General features: G+C 48.8%; 1 protein-coding gene across 1 annotated transcript; it reads right to left on the reverse strand.

Annotated features, from left to right (window-relative positions):
• Positions 1-224: 224 nt before the first annotated feature.
• On the reverse strand, positions 225-19,409 carry LOC128831144 (tumor necrosis factor receptor superfamily member 10A-like). Its single transcript, XM_054017318.1, has 10 exons — positions 19,197-19,409; positions 10,169-10,307; positions 7,926-8,057; positions 6,534-6,648; positions 6,278-6,366; positions 5,926-6,033; positions 4,970-5,001; positions 3,656-3,865; positions 2,692-2,764; positions 225-1,737 (listed from the first exon to the last, which is right to left on the reverse strand). The coding sequence occupies exons 1-10, from the start codon at positions 19,251-19,253 to the stop codon at positions 1,448-1,450; spliced, it is 1,245 nt and encodes a 414-aa protein (XP_053873293.1). The 5' UTR covers positions 19,254-19,409; the 3' UTR covers positions 225-1,447.
• Positions 19,410-22,917: the final 3,508 nt, after the last annotated feature.

Genomic DNA, 22,917 nt, shown 5'->3' on the forward strand with positions numbered 1-22,917 from the left:
CAAAACTGGCTGGGCCAGAGCTCTGTATAAACAACCACACACAGGAAAAAGGAAAAAACCAATCCTATTTTTATATTACCTTTTAAGTTAATATTTACATTTAAAATTCCTAATAAATACATAAATATGGTATCTACTTTTGCTTCTTGTTTCAAGCACAGCTTTAAAACCTAGGGAGGGATTTGGTCAGGGAAGGGGAGGGTACTTTTGACATTCAAGCATGAATAGCCTCCATCTTTTCCATGAGATGCTGGAGGTGAGGAAGTGACTGCTGTCCAATCTGCATGCTGAGCAGAGGCCTGCTAACAAGGTGGATAGCAGAGACCAGCCTGCAGGAGGGCTGGATGGTTGCCCCTTGCAGATAGGTCAGGTTCAGCCAGCTCAGTAACTGCAGGTAATTCCAACAGCCAATAAAATTGTCCCTGAACTATGTACAAAAGATACTAGGACTGATGACCGGACAGTGCATCCTTGTGCATCTGATAGGGGAGGAACACATGTTTAACTTCACAGCCCCTTGTGAGGTAGGGCAGTGCTATTATCCCCATTGCTCAGAAGGGGAATGGAGGCACAGAGGACTCAACCAAGGTCCCACATGAAGTCTGGCAGAGCAAGGATGTGAACCCAGGTCTCCCGAGTCCCATGTAGTGCTCTAATCACTGAGCCATCATTCCTCTCTGCTGGGATTTGGCATCTTCTAACAGACAATACCCCTGGATCACAGTATCAGTACCAATAGGGTAGATAGTTATTTGCCCCTCACTCCAGTAAAGTCCTCAGGTTTTAGGTACTAGATGGTCTAACCCTACCTGTTTTAGAGGTAGGGTTAGACCATATCTACAGCTAAGATGTACAGTGGGTATCAAATGACCCAGGAACCAATTAAAACCTGCCCGTCACAGATGGAGGTAGAGGCCCTGGCCAGCTGGCTGAGGCTTGTCAAGTTTTCTAGAAGGCTAAAGCATCCAGCAGCAGCAGCAGGAGGTATAACATTTAGTCAGAGCTTTCAGAGGTGGCCCTGAATGACAAACATGCCAGCTGTGCCTGTTGCAGTTCCCTCCAGCTGCCAATAGCCAAGTCCCTGCAGTTGGAAAGAGCCAGGCGATGCCAATACCCACCGGGGTAAGATTCCAGTGGTGCTCCACAATAACGTATTAGCAGAGTCTTTGCAACAGAGTGTTACAAGGAAATCCCAGCCTGGATGTCTGACAGTAACTTAGATTCTGTCATTCAGAGGAAGAACCTGTGGTTTGTTCAACAGCTTTTCCAGCATCACTCTTCCTAGAGGGCTTGCAAGGCTCTTGTCTCTAGAAGACAACCAACTCCCCCAGCCCAGCTGGTATCTAGCAAGGATGCCTTACTCAGGAGCAGCCCACGGTATATCTGGGATTTCAGAGGCATTTATGGTTCTGGCTTGGAGAGAAGCAAGGCCATCCCACCCTGTTCCTCAGTTTAATTCTTCTTCTTCATAAAGGCCAATAAGCTTGGAGCAGATAATGTCTGCGACGCCCTTGAGATCAATCTTGTCTAGTGTCTCCAGTAGCTGGTTAACAGAAGCTCCTACTCCTGCTTTGTTCAGCCAGGTGCATAACATCTGGTAATGCGGCTCCTGTGAGTACTTGTCACTCCTCTCTGCGATCTCAATCTCGTTCTCTGTGAGGAGGAGGGCTCTCCCAAACCGTCTCCAGTCCTTGAAGGGCACTTCTTGAGTGAAGGTGTCGAAGGAGCACCGCAAAGCTGGGGGAGAGCCAAGGCACAAGCACCCCATGAGAACAGGGTAGATAGGGACCCTGGCTGTCTGTTCTGGTAGCTTCCATATCCCATCATGCCACACTAGGCCAGCTACTCTCATATCCCCTCAGACACTGGATATAACTCCACCCATACTCATTGTGCAATATTATCCCATGGGAGAAGCAGGGAGATTTCTTCCTGACCCCACCTCCCCCCAGTAATCAGATCATACCCTGAAGCATGGGAATGATTCACTTTTGTTGCTATTAACCGTGTTAAAGGGCTAACTAAACTATCCCTTTTAAAGGAAAAAAGTTATTTGCCTCAAAGAGACTATACAAAATGCCAGTCACCCTCCCTACCTTCCCCCCCCTCCCCACTTCTTCCCTGGCCTATTCCCCATGTGGCTGTGAAGATCACTGGGACACAGATTTTGGACCCCAGTTAGTTATCCCCAAGCTACAGGACAGTCAGGAACACACAGGGAAAGGATGAGCCCCACTAAGGTTCCCTTTCTCTCAAGGGATTCTGTGTCTGCCAGGCCGAGGGGACTTTTATCCAGAGCTAGCAGAGGTTGTGTCAGTCTCCCCCTGAGAAATGGCTTATCCCATGTAGGGAACGTTCATAGAAGACTTGTCTCCTCCCAAGTTTTTCCTGACCAAAACATTTGCAAGTTCCCATTTCTATTCTTTCCTCCCCTCCCTGTTTCTATGCAAAGAAGGGGGAGAAATCAAACCAAAACCCAAAATGAAAGTTTGTTAATATTTTTAGCTGAAATGGATCTAAAGTGAAAAAGAAAATTTAGCAAAAAGTTTTTTGAAGCATTTTGATCAGCCCTGTTTTTAAGCTAGGGGGTACGGGGGGAGAATATGGTGGCACTCAGAAGGCGCCCATCGAGGCTACAACACATCCCATGGAGGCCCAAAACACTATAACAGACCACCCCAAAACACTTACTCTCTATTGGGTCCTTTCCTCTCCCTGGAACCAGTTTCTTCCTCCTGCTTGCCATCTGAGATGCTGGGTTTCTCTGCAACACATGGGAAGATGACAACACACCTCTGTTACCATAGGCAACAGGCTGACACATGGAAAGATCCCTATGGGGCAGGTCTGAGCCTCTGGGCACAGCTGCTCTGGATTGTCAGGATCTCCTCCATCCCATGGTTACTGGGCTGGATTCTCAGACTGAAGCCCCCAGCAGCCTATAATCTAATGCACACTGATGTCACCAGCTACCAGTAAGCACCAGCAAAAAGGGGACTTTCCTCTTCTCCCCTGGCTGATGCAGAGTCATGCAGGAGATTTTATGCTGAGTAGTCTGCCCTTCCTGCAAGACTCTTCAGTTAAAACTACTGTACAAGGATCATCTGAACCTCCTTAGCAGTGATATGCTGGGACCCCTAACCTGGGGCATGGGGCACAGCTCTGCTACTCCCCAAGAGGAGGAAGAGAGCCATGATCCTGCTCGTGACCCATGGTATCTGTGCAGAGTATTCAGCACCCCACGGTTACAAGCCTTCTGCTCAGCCCGGGATATTGTTAAGTGCTGCAGGCAGCAGACCCTGCAGTTCTTCACTTCTTCCACATGCCATAAGAGACCAGGCCTGGCTGGGAGATCCTGCATTGCTAACCCTCATCACTCCTTCCCTGGCCAGGAGAACTAGATCAGCCAGTCCCGCAGGGCAGGGACAGGCCTTGGAGACTGAAATCACTTGATCCGTAGACTCATGCTAGGGCACTCTGGCCACAGGCACCTAATCCCCATAGTGGCAAAGACTGAACTCGTAATCTTCAGCTCTCAAGAAGCTGCTTGATTAGAAGAGAAATTTGCAACAGGTCAGATGTTAAAAAGGGACTGAGATCAACCTGATTAAGTCTTAGATCAGGTACATGCAGTAAGGGCACATCAGAAAGTTACCTCCTGCTTGGGGGCACTGTCTGCTGCAGATAGAGCCGTAGTCTCACATTGGCTATTCTTCCTTACTGCTTCTTTAGGGTCTGACACAGCCAGCAACCCATGCTGGGATTCCTGATCTAACTGCTCATTCCGCCTGTTGTCCTGAGTTGCCAGCCTCCCTCGAGTGCAGTTCCTCAGTGGTGACAGGATATGAGCCTTTGTTAAGGAAAACTAAAAGACAAACAACTCTTTAAAACCAGCAGTACCACATCTGGAGGTATCAAATTCCAAAGGATCAGGACTGTAGAGAGGCCTGTTGAAGTGTTACTTCAGAAGAAGCAGATTTCAGAAGCTACCATAAGAGTTAGAGATGGACCCAATCCCCCAAATCTGGGTCTGAGCACCCAAGTTTGGTGGAGGGTTGGAATGTGGTCCCAGAGCCTAAACTATGAAATACTGGCCAACCTGAGAATCTCTAATCTGGAAGTGGGGTCTCCAACCCCTCTGCATTTCTGCTAGGGCGGGTAGAATCTAAACTCCCCATAGAGACTAAACCAGACTGTCCATCTGTGACAGATTTACAGCTGGAAGAGGCCTGCTTTCTAATCTGGGTGCAGCCAAATTCTCAGAAGACCAACTTGCAGGAGTTCAATACTTTCAGATCCATACCTCAAGCCTCACACTCCCCTCCTGGAACCCTCCCCAGCTAACCTAACCCCTAGTCATCTCATTGCCACATCTCCACTCAAGACAAGAACAAGAGTGCTATGGGACGGACACCCCCTCACAATGATGGGCATGCCAAGTGAACAGCCTGCTGTGTTTGTGCCTGGGATGGCGGGTTCCAGGGAAGAAGGGGGCGGGATGATGTTGTTTCACCACCATCATGCAAACAAGATATCAGCTTCTGTGCAGCTGTCAGCTACCTCAGAGGCCAAGATGAAGGGGAGGAAAAAAAAAATAAATAAATGACAACTCCCTGGCCAGAGATTGCCTTGAGTCACACAACTGCGTGAGTCCCTGCATAGCCACAGTCCCCACCCCCATAGCTACAAGAGCTTCTGGCCCAACACTCCTCACTTTCCGACAGTGAAGGAAAAGGAGCCACCGCTCACCCCATGCTCTTGGAAGCCCTGTGGTAGCAGCTTCCTTAGTTGGACCTATGCAGATCCCATGGGAACTTAACAGGCTCACACTTTCTGGTTACAGGCAGATCTTTGAAAGTCCAGGTAAGTAGGTAGTGAGTGAGAAAGAGTGTGTGTGAGAGTGACAGAGTAAAATCAGACTGATTAAACCCACTCTCCCCAGACTGCACAGCTGACCAAAATGACTCACCTTGAAGCTGGGGGACATCTTTCTTGAATCACCTGGAAAAGAAAGAGGAGCTGATTAGCAGCTTTCACCTTTCCCCTTGAGCCTCCCGTCTTTTCCTTGCACAGGGTCCTTGTGCAGAAGGAGGGGGAAGAGGGAAGTGGCTTGCAGCCAAGCCTGAACTGAGTCATTCCCACCCCACAGTCAAGACATTTGAGTTCTGTTTGGCTGCTACAACCCAACCACCTTCCCCATTACACTAGGGGCAGTGGTTCTCAACCTATTTACTATTGTGGGCTGCAAATGCAGCTCTTGGTGTGTTACATCACACACACACCCCTGAGGCAGTCATGTGGGCCACAACTGTGTGCACAGATTAGGCCACAAGTGTCCTGCAGGTTGAGAACAAAGGACCTGTATCTTGGGAGCCCACACAAACTATCCCTTCCCCTTTGCTGGCATGTCAGCATTCAGGACTATCTGCTGGTGTGTGTGGATCTTAGAGCACTTTGAGGGAAGAATTATCAGCTTTGAACAGAAAGGGTTTTTCAACCTTAACTGTGCCCTAGCCTGGTGTGTGTGTGTGTGTGTGTGTGTGTGTGTGTGTGTGTGTGTGTGTATATATATACACACACACACACACACACACACACACACACAAGGCTAGGGCACAGTTAAGGTTGAAAAACCCTTTCTGTTCAAAGCTGATAATTCTTCCCTCAAAGTGCTCTAAGATCCACACACACCAGCAGATAGTCCTGAATGCTGACATGCCAGCAAAGGGGAAGGGATAGTTTGTGTGGGCTCCCAAGATACAGGCCTCCCAAAATGCTGATGTGTTTAACACAAAAACAAACGAAAAAAACCACACATCTTTGCAGCGAGTCACTTTTTCTGCCTGGATTCAATGTACAACCACTCCCCTCCCTCCCTCCCCTCCCCCCCATGTCATGACTTCCCGCCCTGTGAGCATCTCTTACCTCCAGAAGATGAGTTGCGACTGTACCAGCACCACAACAAGACTGCAAGCAAGATCAAGATCATGACTAGTGCTGCAATCCAAACTGCCGTCCAGCCTGCAATGCCACCTGAAGGAGAAGAAACACGTCCTGAGAAAGCACTCGTGAAAAAACAGCCAGATTCTCCTTTCAGCCAGCAATTCCAGTGGAGTCGCTTCTTATTCACAGCAGTGAGTGAAAAGAATCAGGCCCAGGGAGTCTGAACGCCCACCTTTCTCCTTCAAGTACAGCACTGAGTTAAACATGAACTCACGCTGCTTCTGCAGGCATCTCCCCCCTCAATGCCCACTCCCCGATAACCCTCTGCCCTTACCTGCCACAGGAGGAGGGCCTGTGGGATGCACACATTGGATGTCACTTTGTGGTGTGCAGGAACTGACCTGCACGTCTCCATCAGGACACCTGGGAAACAGATGAAAATAGATCAGAACGAGGGAGTTAACGGCAAGCCTACAGAGCACAGTTATCAGATGCTTCTGCTTCAGCACGGATGACCCACCCATCTCCCCCAGCCTTGGTCAGATACTTCCCCTGCTTCCTCCCCAACCCAGTACAGCAGCAGCTCTGACCTGAGTCTGCACCTCTGGCATATTTCACAGGGATGGTCTGGAGAGCAGAAGGTACCATTCTTGCAAGTACACTGCGTGTTCTTACTGCTGTTGCAACGACTCAGCTGCACCTCATCTGGAGAGGATAGGAAAGACAACTCTGTTAGAGCACTGCCTCACCCACGCCCATGTTGCCAAGGCAGAGCATCCAACATCGGTGTAATGAGCAAGAAAGGCTTTTCTTGCATTAATGGGTCTGATGAGGTAAGGCTGTTACCTCTGTTTGGACTGAGGGGCTCAGTTCCTTCTTGCTGGGGCTAGGGATCCTGACTGCTCTACACAGACAAGATCCTGAGTCACTTTTCCTCCCTCAGCCACCCCTGTAGGAGGCACTGGTTGATTGCATCCATACACCCAAGAGCGGACAGCTGTTCTCATGCTTGTAAATAAGGTAGGAAAAAATCATGTTTCCCTTCCTCCTCCCCAAATACAATTTTCACAGATATCAAATTTTCTATTTGAATTATTACAGCTGTGGGAAATCATTGGGGAGGAAGGTCAGACAATTAAATGACAGCAAGATTCTGTAACTGCTAAAAAAAATTGTCAACATCCCATGTCAAAATATAAAAGTAGTAAATATCCTTAAGCCAAACTCTAGTAAATTCTCCAGCAGCATTTTGCTTACTTTGCCCATCTGTAAATAGCAGACATTTTCAATGGAAGTTTGTGTCAGGGTGTACATATGTGAAATGGACATTTACCAATAAAAGTTTAATCCTTCCAGCCTACTTGTAAAGCATACATTGCATCTCCACCCACAGCAGCTGGTCCACATGGAAGATAACAGCCTACAACTGCTGCCAGATGACAGTTAGTATTACACTAACTCAAGTAGCAAAGGTCTGTGCTGCAGAGCTCAAGGTCTTCGCAAGCCTTAACAATTGCTTACAGTTTGTTATATTTTATAGAGATAATGGGATCTATTCAGCCCTGGCATATGCAGGTACAATGGAGTCAATGGTGCTGCACCTGCTTATGCCTGCTCTGCTGTCAAAAGCCAAACACCAATCCTAATAATAGACTAGCAGGAGGTGCTGTGCATGGGGCTCATGCATCTGCCCATCACTCAGTAACTTTTAGCTTCTCTAATGCAAGATGCTCTCAGCCAAGCTCATTTACCACAGAGTAAGCCACTTATTTGTAATGTAGTGGCAGCAAACAGCCCCAGTCATTGACCAGTAGGTTATCGTGCTAGGCACTGTATGAACAGAACCAGCCACCTGTCCCTGGTCCATGGAGTTTACAATCCCTCCATCGTTTGAGTCAAACTAGCACTGTGAACTGAACACAGTGGAAAAAACTGCCCCCCTGGAGGAATGGAGGACCTCAGCATCTATTTCTCCTCAGTACCTTTTCTGCAGACACGACAAGTCAGGCATTTGGAAAGTGCATTGGGGTACTCTGTAAATTCGACTCCTTCTTCACACTGAGAGCACTTCCCGCTAGTGTTCGAAGTAACACAGTGCTTTTCAACATGGAAACCTGCAGGAAAGGAGGAGGAGCTATGTGAAGAGAGAGAGACAGATAGATAGATAGATACAGGACAAAGAGTACACAGGGGGCGTTTCCCATGAATAAAAAGGGCTAGACCTGCATTCACTGAAATCAAAATGTGGCAAACTCAGAACTGATAAAAGGAAACACTTCCCACATAATGTGTAATTAGACTGTGGAACTCTGACACAGGAAGTTAAGGCCAAGAACTTAGCAAGGTTCAAAAAGGGATTTACATGGCTATCCTAATAAATAATTAGGATAACCTAGAATTAGAACGATGTTGGAAGGGATATTAAATCTCCTGCTTCAGGGTTTAAGCCAAATCTCTAACTCCTGAAGACCAGGAGGAGACTATGTTGGAGGCAGATTATCACACGTCTACCTCCTGCAGGGGTGTAATGAGATAGGATGACCACAGGCGTGTCTTGAGACCATTGTATTTAACGTTCTGACTTGTCTGTATGCCTGAGCCAGCTCCCAAAAGCTGGGAACATTTCAAAGATTATGTTAAGGTGAGTCAGACTATGTGGGCCCTTGGACTAGCCCTCGATGTCAATAGATGTTCTAGATATGTGCATCTGGCTTGGGGGGGCCTACAGATTCTGGAACAGGAAAGGGGTGGGGAATTCATGCAAAAATCTCAGAGCAGGTTATGCAGCTAGCCAGCCAGCCCTATGAGGCCGCTAGGGTGACCAGATGTCCTGATTTTAATCAGGATTGTCCCAATATTAGGGGCTGGGTCTTCCATAGGACCCTCTTCCCACCCCCACTCATAAACCTATTCTGCCAGCCTAATTATAATTTTGACAAATATCAGCGCTTATTTACATTTTCACAGCTGTGGGAAGTTATGGATGGTCAGGCAATAATCCTTGTGACAGATGTTGAGATTCAAAACGTTAAATATTTGTAACTGTTAAACAAATGGTCAACACTGCATGTCAAAATATACAATGTAAATATCCTGAAATCCAAACTCTGTTCCCAAACAGCGTATTTCTTACTTTTTTCTATCAATGGTATTTTTTGTTTGGGAGTATATGGGGAAAAACAACATTTATCGGTTTCTAAAATAAATCTAATCCTTCCAAGCCTACACATGACCACCCACCCCCCCACTCCCTGCGGAAGAGGGCAGTGACTTGTTCACAGGAGGTTGGCTGACAAAGCAGGAGTTTGGAATATAAGGAGCCAGTTTGGCCTGACAGAGGGACCTTCATTTTGTCTCAAATAGACAGGACCTTTTGTACTGTGGAAGGGGCGGAACTGCCAGGGTATCCACAAGACTGATGGGGATGGGAGGAGAGGGTGTTACTGGGAAAGCATTTAGATCCTTTTGTTGTTTTATATGGTCTCCGGGAGACTTTTTATTATTAATTAAACATACTCTGCAAACCTAAGCCCCTAGTCAGGAGGGAGAGGGGCATGGATCCCTGCTCACAGAGAGGTGATGGTTAGAGATCTGGGACCTGAGAGGCATTCCTGGAGCAGACCACGGAGTGGGGGCAAAGGGGCAGCCACCCTAGAACTGACATGGGGATCTTACAGCTTGTACAGCATCTGGAGCCAACCATTGTCAGATATAGGATTCTGTACTAGAGGGACGCTGGTGTGGTCCAGTCTAGCAATTCTTATGTTGCTATTACAGATGAGTGAGCACCAGTGAAGGACTGAGATGGAGATTGCTACCCACTCACAGGCTACTGGTAACCCCACTGCTCTGGTATCCTGGGGGTGGGAGGAGGGAAGATGGACATGGACACAGAGACCCAGTGGCACATGCACCAGGCACAGCTGGAGCAGGCAGCATTATTGCAATAGCAACTCTCACCCCCATGTACACCTAGGACGGGGCAGTGGGTGGAGAGTGTGATGCTCCCTACAGGATGGTGAAGGAGGAGAGGGGAAGAGCTGGAGAGTAAAGTCATCCCTTGTACCCCCAGGATGGGGACAGAGCAGGGCTGGATAGCAAAGGCTCAGGACACAGCAGGCAGCTGCAGGACAGCTGAGTTTCCCAGTTATCCCCAGAGCAGGGACAGTGCAGGCAGGTGGCAGAAGAGAGGGGAGCAGACAAGGCAGCTCTGGGTGTATCGTACCTGCAGGGCACTTTCTGCAAAGATGATCTTCATGTTGGTAGAACTCAGAGTCCTCCGTGCCGCGACTCAAAGCTACGGGGATCAACGGGGGCCCCTCTGGATACTGGGCCAGCGAGACACTTGCTGACTTGGCTTCGTGCTAAAAATAGAGGTAAAGACAGAGGGTCAGTTGAGTTTGGGTGGCTGATCCGCTGAAGCGACAGCATCTCGCTGAAGACCGGAAGGCTGGGAAGCATGGGGATTGGGGGGGGGGGGGGGGAGGGAAAGAGGAGGGGAGAAAGAGCTGCGTGGTGATCCAGACTGGGAGATACTCAAAAGGAAAAAAAAAAAAAGATGTGGACATAGGACCGGGAGTAAGGACTCCTGGGTTCTAGTCCCAGTTCTGCCACTGGATGGCCTTGGGCACTTCATTCCCCTCTCTATGCTCATATCTCCTCAGGGAGCAACAAAGGCCCTCAACCCCCTGGAGAGGTTAATAAAGGTTTACTGGGATCCCCGGGTGTAAGGACCTACAGAAGGGTGCAGGATTGTCAAGATTTCCCTGTAATGATCCTCTCCCAACTGTGTTTGGTGCTTGTGAATGAATGGTCAATTGTGGTGGGATTGAGGTGCTGGAGGAGGAAGAGGAGCACACGCAAAAGCAGCATCGCCCCCCCCCCCCAATGCTAAAAGCTTACCAGCTATACCACAAGAAAAACACTGACAGCGTGCTCAGAGTAGGGTGACCAGATGTCCATTAGCCTCTTAGAGTTGGTAGGGCAACTCCCACCTGTTCATGTTCTGTGTATGTGTATATCTATCTATCTCCTTACTATATGTTCCATTCTATGCATCCGATGAAGTGGGCTGTAGCCCACAAAAGTTTATGCTCAAATAAATTTGTTAATCTCCAAAGGTGCCACAAGTACTCCTGTTCTTTTTGTCCATTTTATAGGGGCAGTCCTGATTTTGGGGTCTTTTTCTTATATAGGCTCCTATTACCTGTCCTGATTTTTCACATTTGCTGTCTGGTCACCCTAGCTCAGAGTGATTCAAGCTTCAGCCTCACGGTTTGCGAGGCCAGAGCTCTCAATGAACAGCCTTGAATATGAGGTAACCTTGTGTTATTTCCCTTTATCTGGTCTAGAAGATCAGGAAGTCCATGGCCTCTTTATCTGCTCTAGTCATTACTCATTCATAGGAGGATGTTGCATCAGACCTCTCCTTCTAGGAGGTCAGATTAGAGTTATTATATGGACACACTCTGGATTTATCTTGGGCCAAAATACCAGCCCCACGTGACAGTGCAGCCAGCCCCTCTGTAGGACAACAACATTGCTGCACCTTTCACCCAAGCATCTTTACAGAGGCAGGTACCATTATCTACCCCCACAAGTACATATGGAGAGGTGGAGGGGGACTGAGGCACAGAGAAGTTCCTCTATTGCTGAAGGTCACAGGTCAGGCATAGAATCCGGCTTTCCTCAACTTCCAGCCCTAAGCTTCCTGGCCAAGGAAGATGGCCCAACAAATCTCGGGAAAGCTCCCTTGCTGCGGGAAGACAGAATCCAAGAGGCTCCCAGAAGTTATGGTGACTCTTCTCTCAGCACACGCCACCAGAAAAGCCTTTTGTAGGGGGTCTCCTCTGGGTGGCCCTTTTACCTGTTTCCATAACAGACCTCTAGTCTCTGTCCCTTGCCCGCCCACCCCCATCTGCTCCTCCTCACTGGTTCCCACTTTTATTCACACCTGGACAAAAGTATCAGATTGCAATCTTCCTCTAACTCCCACACCACCCCATACATGCTCCTTACTGGGTAGGGAGGGAGAAAGGGAAGGGGCAAGAGATGGAGAAACAGACAATGGGCTTTAGTGTCTCTACTCGCTACAAATCAGCCTGGTGCAACTGCAGAAGCAAGTACAGGGTGAAGGAGGATGTGGTCATTCCCAAACAGGATGAGTTGGGGGAACATACAAAGATCTCCTTAGAGTCTCCTGCTGGAGGCACAGCTCAGATACCACCACCTCCCCCACACCATACACTAAATTTATGAAGGGAACAATGGAGAAAATGCCTTTCTGCATTCCATAGGCCTTCATCATGCCTCACCAAACTAAGCTTCCACTCCCTTCCTCTTTTTTTTTTTTTGTTCTAAAGACATTTTTCCTCCCACCCCAGTCTCTGGCACCACCTGTGCTAATCCTTCCTCACTCATCCCAATCTTTCTAGGCCAGTCGGAAATGACACGGATCTTTTTTTTAGCAGAAAGGAAAGTTTCCCCGAGTGAGCCAGAAGCAGCTTTAAAACAAAAACAAAAAAATCTCTGCAGGAAACAAGGTTTGAAACAATTAAAATGCACTTGACATTAAATAACTGCACAGATCCGAGCTGTGTAAACTTCTCCCAACCCTGTCAACACACACACTTTCTCCACCCAACTACTGGAGAGGGTGTGAGCTAGGAAACTGGCTGCAGCTGGTTTCATGCAATAGTGCTCCCTGAACCTAGGATGACTCAGATCCGTAAACAACATTCTTCAGGCCAGCCCCCATCCCATAGAGCGCGCAAACCCTTCTGTTTGTTCTTTGTGGCATCAGGGCTGCACTTTCCAGTGCACAGCAGCAGCTAGGGGAGACTCTCTCTTGTTTTCTTCAAGCACACACAGATCTTTTGCTAGATGGACAAGAGTGAAATTCACCCCTGGTTCCCCCTCCCCATCATCCCAGAGCCACAACCATCCCCTGGTTAACAGCATGATTGGGTCAAAGCTTGAGGTAGAGGAAACTCCAGAGCTCTGCAATAGAGGATGTTCCTTATCCTCAGTTACTCCAGTACAAATCCATCAACTCAAGTCATCACATCACAGCCACTTGTGGCAATACCTCTGGCATTTCAGCTGTGCTCATCATCCTAACAGATCCCAAAGCACTTCAAGAACACCTCCCCGATCCAGGATTGACATCACACACCTCTGCAAGGAGAAGTGGCTGCTACTGAACGATGCAAAACAACTCAACACAGTTTAGGGCAGGAGGCAAGGATACCTCATGGCACTGAAACTGTGGGGGTGGGATATTGGGATGGAAGTTACTGAGCCGTGGGACTTTGATGCTCACGCAGTGAGGACACGCATGAAAAGAGCCCCAACCCCTAAAAAACAGTTTGTTCACCATATGGAAACTCCCAGCCTCTGGAGAGGGACAGAGTGAGAGTCTCCCACATGGCTGCCTGCTAGTAAGGAGTGGGTGAGGGGAAGTGTCTATTCAGCTAGGGAGGTTACAAACCCCCTTACATGCTGGTATATAGATGTAACTAGGGGTGCACGCACCAACTTGTATCGGCAGAGTTACTGCACCCACCAGGGGCTCCCTGCACTCTTCCGTTCCTCCCACAAGCTCCATGGGTGTCACCCACCCCCTCTAATGCAGGGACGCTGCAACTCCTTCTCTGGGGGTTGCAGTGTGCCCCCCATTCCATATGCTCTGTGTATATGCCATTCCCCACGCAACCATTCCCCTCCACACACCCACATCACTTTTCCCTATGCCAAGAGCTCTGTGCACCCCCACACCATAGTTCCCCCCCACCAGGGGTTCTATATAGCTCCATACAAGGGTCCCTGTTCTCCCCCTCTGCCAGGGGCTGTGTGCACATCCCCATACCTCCCCTTATTTGTCTGGGAGATTGTAGCCTGTTGACACCCTGAATGACTATTGGAAGAAGGAGCAGGGGTATTATGCAGGAAGGTGTTAATAGGGCCATTTGTTTGATCTAGACCTGGGGTTCTCAAACTTCATTGCACCACGACCCCCTTCTGACAACAAAAATTACATGACCCCAGAAGTGGGGACCAAAGCCTGAGCCCACCCGAACCCCACTGGCCTGGGCAGGGGGACCAAAGCCCAAGGCTTCAGCCCCAGGCCCTGAGCAAGTCTAAGCCAGCCTTCATGACCCCCATTAAAATGGGGTCCTGAGCCACAGTTTGAGAACCACCGATCTAGACTGCTTAAAGGTATAGCTGCACTAGTCATTTGGCAAGGGCTCAATGTGTATCCCCCATTTTCCTCCTCTCAGTTTTCTGACTTCCCCCTGCAAAAATAGGATTCTGGCCCTTGATACTGAAAACATTCCTAGAAATTTTGGAATTGATCAGATGCAGCATTCCAGAGTGATTTTGATAGATACAAATAGACAAACACAGAAGTGGCATCAAGTTGAACACAAGGCCTTTACAACTTCAACAATCCACATATCCATGCGCATTACTCACAGGTAATGAAGTTTGCTTTCACCTCTCCGTAATAAACCCTGTCTAACCTGCAATTACAACCCTGCTGGACAACCAGGTTAGTGTCACTATCAACCCCAACTCTAACAAAAACAGCTGCATCTGTATTGAGACCTGCCTAAGCTACAAGACTTGAAACTCACCAAGCAAGGGAGCGAATAGAAGTTCACCAGAATGTTCTTAACATGAGATAATGTTATCAGCAGACACCCACCGCAGCACCTTACATCAGCCACCCCAAGACAGCTCCCGGGCTATTCCCTTCAAAAGGATAAAATCTAAACTGTAAAGCCCTGGGCGATCCTCAGAGGACACATTTTACATTAAGCTTCAGCCCCCTGTGGTTGGGACATAGCCACAAAAGATTAAGAGACTCGCCCAAGATCACATAAGGTATGTCTATATTGCATTGTAAACCCAAGTCTGTTGGACCCAAGCTCATGGACTCAGTGTTTCTAAGTCTATGCCTGAGCATCCGCACAATATTGTAAACCAGAGTTTACCATTGCTAGACCCAGGTCTGACAGCTGTACTAATGATCAGCTCCAGCCCCCCTAGATGGGTCCTAGGATATGGGTCCCGAGTGTTTGCTGACCCAAGTCTGATTGGTGTGTGTGTGTGTGTGTGTGTGTGTGTGTGTGTGTGTGTGTGTGTGTGTGTGGACGGAAGAGGCTCAGAGCCCAGGTTTACTGTGTGATATAGACATAGCCATCGTTCATAACCCTAGTCTCCCTAATCCCAACCCTGTGTTTTAACCATAAGACCTTCTTCTTCCCTAACCCCTTCCCACCCAGCAGAGACACCAGGACTGACTGGGTTGGTCCCTCCAGCTCAAGGTTAAGACACATCAGTGGGGTGAAGGTCACATGGCTATATCCCTCATCTACTGAGAAAACCTGTAACATCCCTGTCCAGGAGCCTAATCCTCGTTCCACTCAAGTCAATGGGACTTCACCCAAGCAGTATACTCAGGCCCATATCTGGGCCATTCTAGGCGGAGGTTTGCCAGCAAGAGCCCTCTACGAGCTCATGAAGCGAACACACAAGAGGCATGTACCATACAGCCAGGGGAAGGCTTTCTGAGATGAAAACAGGAAACGTAAATCAGTCACCAATGAGGAGATGGATGTTCTTAAAATTACTCACCCTAGTAATATTAATACGTAGCTGTCTGCAGGGGCTACCCCTCCCAGATTAGAGATATTTTTAAGAGGCAAGCCTAGAGAATAGAGTGCATAATTCCCCCACCAGAAGACAGGCCTGGGCAGTTATAGTCCATCCTACAGACTGCTATTTAGTGCAGTATGAATCCCTTATAGCGTGAAATTCACCCCCCCATGCACAGAGCCACAGCAAGGCCTGGGCACCACTTAAATGGTGCTGGCTGTTCACACAGGAGTGTATTTCACCAACAGCGACCTCTGATAGCTCCTAATACAGTTCAGGAGAATGAAGGGGTCATTAGTACAATGTATGGTTATTTAGCAAGCCCTCCTATGGCCCTGCTCAAGCAAGGATGGAAACAAAACATGAAACAAGATGGTTTCAACATAGTTTGGACTGCCGCATCGGACATCAGTATGTTTTTGCAGCATAGAAGGAAACTAGACATATTTTAAACATAACCCAGAACCACAGTACCTGTAGTACCCCATGTGCAATACAAGATAGAATAGATCTGTTTTCCCCCCTTAAATTATTGTTTATGGCCAGCACGGTTCTAGTGTGACACACACACACACACACACACACCCCGTTTTCCTCTCCTGCCAATAAAACCAAGTTTTGGAGCATCTCAAAAAAGATATACTGGCATTAGAAAAGGTTCAGAGAAGGGCAACTAAAATTATTAGGGATTTGGAACGAGTCCCATATGAGGGGAGATTAAAGAGGCTAGGACTTTTCAGCTTGGAAAAAAGAAGACTAAAGGTATATAAAACCATGAGTGGGGTGGAAAAAGTGAATAAGGAAACGTTATTTACTTGTTCCCATAATACAAGAACTAGGGGCCACCAAATGAAATTAATGGGCAGCAGGTTTAAAATACATAAAAGGAAGTTCTTCTTCCCACAGTGCACAGTCAACCTGTGGAACTCCTTGCCTGAGGAGGTTGTGAAGGCTAGGACTATAACAGGGTTTAAAAGAGAATTAGATAAATTCATGGAGGTTAAGTCCATTAATAGCTATTAGCCAGGATGGATAAGGAATGGTGCCCCTAGCCTCTGTTTGTCAGGGGATGGAGATGGATGGCAGGAGAGAAATCACTTATGTTCTTAAAGTAGACAGCTGAGAATCTACACCAGGCTTACAACATTCTGAAAAAAAGCTTTGGTGTCCACACAAAGGAAAAAGTATTAACTCTACTGCATTTTGTAAGACACTTCTAAGTTGACATAACACTTCATGACCCTTGTGCCAGAGAGATTACAGGCTTAAATTTTTTTTAAGTACCCAAAAGCATTTTAGGTGCTTCACAGAAACAAATGAAGCCACGCACTCTGCCCAAAGTCCTTACAGGTGAAGACCCTGATTTGCAGACACTTGAACCACTCTAACTTTAATCCTGGGAGTAGCCCTAGCAAACGTAGCTCCCAGATGGAGCTCAAGGGATCTAGTCACATGAGTAAAGTTAGCTAAATCCAGGTCAAGTTCAGACATAACTCAGCAATTATGGGGTAACAAGAGGAAGGAAAAGGGTGACGCTAACATGACATGATCAGTACGTGATGCACATCACTTCCTAACTGTTTCTTTCAGTATGTTGCTTGGGGTTTGTTTTTGTTTCTAAAAGTTACATCTGATAGTATCTCCACCAGGTTGCCTGAGGAAGGATATAACGCGAGAGATGGGTTCATACAAGTGTTTGACATACAGGACAAGGGACGGAGGCACAAATGAGGGAATGGGAGAAGCAACTACAGATTATAATAAAGGCTGTCAATAGCAGAACAAAGGGAAATCAACTGGGGAAGGAACATGGAAAGAGACAAGGTATGAGACTGCTGCTCTGAACACAGCGGTGGCTAGTCCGGTTTCAACCACAGCATGGAAAGGCCAGAATCCTGTACAAAGTAACTGCACTTCCCGCAGCCAAACAGAACTGCAGATCATGAGCGAAATCCTGCACCCACTAAAGCCAATGACAAAACTCCCATTTTTTTCCAGGAGTCTCCAAGCTATAGCGCAGAGGTGGGCAAACTACAGCCTGCGGGACCATCCTGTCCGGCCTTTGAGCTCCCGGCCGAAGAGGCTAGCCCCTGGCCTCTCCCCCACAGCCTCAGCTCACCAGCGCTCTCGGTGGTGGGGCTGCGAGCTCCTGCCGGGCAGCGCCGCGGCGTGGCCGGCTCTGGCCGGGTGGCATGGCTGCCAATGCTCTGAGCAGCATGGTAAGGGGGCATGGGACGGGGGCGTGGATAAGGGGCAGGAGGTTCTGGGGGGCAGTCAGGGGACAAGGAGAGGTTGGATGGGGTAGAGGTTCGGGGGGGGGGGTCACGTGGCAGTCAGGGAGGATTGGATAGGTGTGGGAGTCCCAGAAGTCCCATGGTAAAGGGGCATGGGAGTCCCAGGGGTGTGGATAGGTGTCGGGGCAGTCAGGGAACAGGGGCCGTTGGGTCCCAGGAGGGGGTGGTCTGGGGATAAGGAGCAGGTGGGTTGGCTGGGTCGGGGGTTCTGAGGAGAGGGCAGAGGCCAGGCTGTTTGGGGAGGCACAGCCTTCCCTACCCAGCCCTCCATACAGTTTCAGAACCCCAATGTGACCCTTGAGCCAAAAAGTTTGCCCACCCCTGCTATAGAGCATACACCCTACCAAAATATACTAGGAAGTTCACATCCTAAGAACCACGGTCCCCAAAATTCAAACCTTATTAGTTTAGGAAATAAAAGCAGAAAGTCCCTTGTTCCTCTGTAAGAGCAGCAGGATTGGGTCCAAAAAGTTACTAAACCCAAATGCTCTCTAACCAAACTGGCAAGTCCATCGTTAGAAGAGACACAGAACTCTGCAAGTTCTTGGAGCGCTGCTGGCAGTAGCAGGATCCAAGCAGGAAACCTCTGCACAGGGAACCTACCCTCAGAATCCAGGAGAAGGGAAAGTCCCCCCCCCCCCCCGACCTCTTCAGTGCAGGGGAGCCTGTAGTCTCTTGGGGCTGGGCAGCGAGTTGGGTACCCCAGCCAGAGCGCAAAGCAAAACCCAGCCACCAACGCTCTCCAAGTATTAGACCAGGTCTACACGACAGACATATATGGGTGTAACTACGTCGCTCGTAAATCCACCCCCCTGAGCAAGGCAAGGCCTAACCCCCGGTGTAGCCAGGGCTATCCCGGGAGCGGGGCTTCTTCCCTAGGGGTAGGACAGTCTTCACTACAGCAGCCTTTAGCGCACAGACCTGTCCATACCGGCTTCTTGTGATCAACTCTCTTCGCCCCCCCCCCCCCCCCGTTACACACATATAACAACAGCTTGAAAAGTGCCCAGGTGAACGCCTCCCCCGCCCCCCACCTGCCCAGGTGAGCCGCCCGCCTGCCCCCCTACCTCGCTTATCCAGGCGATTCCCACCCCCAGCTCTGCCCCCTCCTCAGCCATAGCGAGGAAGGGAGCGCACAAGTCCGGACACGTTCCGCAGCAGAGGGGAAACCCAGGGAGCTCCGACCCGGGCCCAGCCTACGCCCCAGGTGAAGGGGCGCTCCGGGTCCTCCCGCCAAGGGGGCTCTGCCCCAGAGTCCCCCCCCTTCCCTTGGGGCACCCGGGCCGATCGGTGGCTCACCGCGAGCAGGCAGAGAAGCAGCAGGCTGGTACTCATGCTGGCCAGCCCCGGACTCATCCCGCCGGCGAGGAGGTGGACACCCCTTAGCCCCCCGCTATCCCGGGCAGGGCTCTCCTAGCTTGCGGCTCTGTGCGCCTGTATCCTCAGCACAGGGGTGCCTTGGTCCCCGAGAGCTCCTTGGCGAACTGTCCGCACGGCTCGCTAGCCAGTAATCGAATAAGCGAAAGCTCCACCAAGCAATTTAGAGGAGGAGCCCAGAGGCGGAGGGAGGCGCGCGCGTGGGTGGATCCAGCCCCTCGGACCTGGAGATTTAGATCTGTGCGACTACCTCTCTCTCCAAACCGCGTTAGCTGCACGCACCTGGGCATGGTGCGTCACTTAACTGCACTGCAAGGAGGGAGCCCTGATCCTGCAAACACTCATGCATGTGTGTTACTTTACTCATGCGAGTAATGCCTCTGATTTGGAGAAGGTAACGTTTTGCATGTGCCTAGGGCTCCAGTCCTACAAACAAGAACATAAGAATGGACCTACTGGGTCGGACCATAGGTCCATCTTGCCCAGTATCCTGTCTTCCGACAGTGGCCAATGCCGGGTGCTTCAGAGGGAAAGAACAGAACAGGTTATCATCAAGTGTTACCCAAGTTCAATAAAACTACTCCCTTCAGTAAACCTACTCGTGTGCTTAAGTGACTGCAGGATGGGGGCTGTAGTTAAAAGTTTGATCTAGTTCTCTGTTCACTGCCTTAAAAAAAATACAATAGCAAGAACAAAACAAGACAAATAATTTAAAAGCAATAGTTTGCATGATGTAAAGGCAGAGTTCTCAGTTCCAAGTGAAGTCAGGAGGAAATTCCAAAAGTTAAAGGATCCGATTCCGATCTCACACATATTTAATGACTGAATCCATATGATGCCTGATTTACACCAATCTGAGAGAGCGAAGGAGCAAGCCTAAAGTTACTTACCTTATTGCTAACTCTGCAAGAGTGCAAATTAAGCCCCAGGATGTCATTGCTAATGTTATTGAAACACATGCAGCCAGGCTGAGCAAGTGCTATGGAGGAAACCAATTTCCTGCTTTCTAATGACCAGTTTCCCATCTTCAGTGTTGCATTAAAGGGGGAAGAACATTTTGTTCTTCTTTACCTTTAATCCTGTTGTTTAGGACTCTGACTGGTAGCTGCTGGGGAGGTTGGGGTGTGGGTGTATTATATGAAGGGTAAAGTGGGAAGAAATGGTATGTTTCTTTACAAATTGCTTTTTTGTTGTTTGCCTATATCAGATTGTCTTTCTTGTCGTTTGGGCTCGGATCCTGATAACGCTTACATGCGTCCTTAACTTAACTTTAGCCCCAGGGACTAGTCATGGTTGTAAAGTTAGGTAAGTGTTTGCAGGATCAGGCTTTACGCTTGTAATACCCACACAGGGACTGTCTCTGATGCATTAGTAAAGCGATATGGGCATGTCCCTGTTCTCCATAAACAATCATCTGAATGTCTTCATTGAGTGCCAAATACATACACAGCATTTTACAAACACATCAGAGGTGGTTTGATGTTGGTATTAATTCCTGGCCTTGGATGATAATAAGATCAGCAAAATATGCTTACAAGAATAAGAAACAAAGACTCAAATGACCCGATTTTCAGCCATGTTGAGCACCATCATCTGAATTTGTGGATACATGCCACCTGTGATAATCAAGCTCCAGAGGAGTCTTCAGCTTCGATTTTAAAACAGAGGAACAGAATGAGTCCAGGGCCACTCTTATGATGACTAGTAAAATATGAATGATTTGAAGAGGCTGTGACATCCTGTATCCCTATGTTCCCCCTTTTTACAAAACTATAATGGATTTTATACAAAGTATATGGGAGGTATCATTTGAAAACTCATAATTTGCTGATCATTATTGTCCTGGTAAAATATGTGTGGCAACATTGTATGTAAAGTTATAAGATTCTACTATATGATATTACTAAGACATAGTCTAAGGCCATGTCTATACTACCACTTATGTCAGCGAAACTTATGTCGCTCAGGGGTGTGAAAAAAACATACACATCCTGAGCAACATAGTTTCACCAGCATAAGTGGGAGTGTGCACAGCTGCTCATTGGGGGTGGTTTAATTATATTGAGAGATCTTACAGCAGTACAGCTACGCCGCTGTAATGTCTCTAGTGTAGACATAGCCTAACTCTGGGGAAACAGCCACAAACCAGTAATCAGAAACATAAGGCATACTTATATCTCAGTCAGGTGTCAACAAAATCAAATGGATTATCACCTGGTTATCAGGACTATCACCAGGTATCAGAAGGACTTCACAGACTGGCTGTCTCCTGTACCTCAGTGGGAGATCATTTTCAAATAAAAGATGAAAGGAGAAGAAAGGTCCCAAAGTATTTCTCCCTTCATCTCTACTCATGATATTAACAATACCTGAAGGACAAGGAAATTAACAGTGAACTAGGGCCTTTGCTACACTTGCGAGTTACAGCGCTGTAAAGCCGCCCCCAGCATTGTAACTCACTCCCCGTCCACACTGGCAAGGCATTTGCAGCGCTGTATCTCCGTGGTTGCAGCGCTGCATGTACTCCACGTCCCCGAGAGGAATAGAGTGTATTGCGCCAGAGTGGCCGCCCAATGCGCTGTGACTGGCCTCCAGAAGTATTCGGCAGTATCCCACAATGCCTGTTCTAGCCACTCTGGTCATCAGTTCAAACTCTACTGCCCTGGTCTCAGGTAATCAACCATGTGACCCGCCCTTGACATTCCCCGGGAATTTTAAAAATCCCCTCCTGTTTACTCAGCCCGGCGTGGCGTGGAGTGCTATCAGAGAATCTTTCCAGGTGACCATGTCTCCACGCGCCAAGTGAGCCCCAGCATGGAGCAATGGTGAGTTGCTGGACCTCATCAGTGTTTGGGGGGAGGAAGCTGTCCAGTCCCAGCTGCGCCCCAGCCGTAGGAATTACGATACCTTCGGGAAGGTATCAAAGGACATGATGGAAAGGGGCCATGACCGGGACGCCCTGCAGTGCAGGATTAAAGTGAAGGAGCTGCAGAGTGCCTACCGCAAAGCCCACGATGCAAATGGCTGCTCGGGTGCTCCCCCCGCAACCTGCCAATTCTACAAAGAGCTGGATGCGATACTTGGGGTTAACCCCACCTCCACTCCGAGCACTACCATGGACACTTCAGAGCCGGTATGGGGTAGGAGATGAGGAGGAGGAGGAGGAAAACGGGAGTGAGGGTGGTGGGCTGGATGGAGACACCCCAGAATCCCTGGAGCCATGCAGCCAGGAGCTCTTCTTGAGCCAGGAGGAAGGTAGCCAGTCGCAGCGGCCGGTACTTGGTGGAGGACAAACAGAAGAGCAGGTTCCCGGTAAGCGGTTTTTTTTTTCGGGAAGGAATTTCTTTGGTGCGGGCTCTTTGGGAGAGGAGGGTTAGGCATGCATGCCTAGATGCGGAATAGTGCATTGATGTGGTTTATCACATCGCGGTAATCGGCCTCGGTAATCTCTTCGAATGTCTCATCCAGAACGTGTGCAATGCGCTTGCGCAGGTTTATCGGGAGAGCCACTGTGGTCCTTGTCCCAGCCAGGCTAACGTGTCCGCTCCACTGTTCTGCGAGGGGTGGGAGGACCATTGCTGCACACAGGCAAGCTGCATATGGGCCAGGGCAGAAGCCGTATTGCAGTAGAAGACCCTCCCTT

The sequence above is a fragment of the Malaclemys terrapin genome, chromosome 2, assembly GCF_027887155.1.
Source record: "Malaclemys terrapin pileata isolate rMalTer1 chromosome 2, rMalTer1.hap1, whole genome shotgun sequence".
In the NCBI taxonomy this organism is placed as follows: Eukaryota; Metazoa; Chordata; order Testudines; family Emydidae; genus Malaclemys; species Malaclemys terrapin.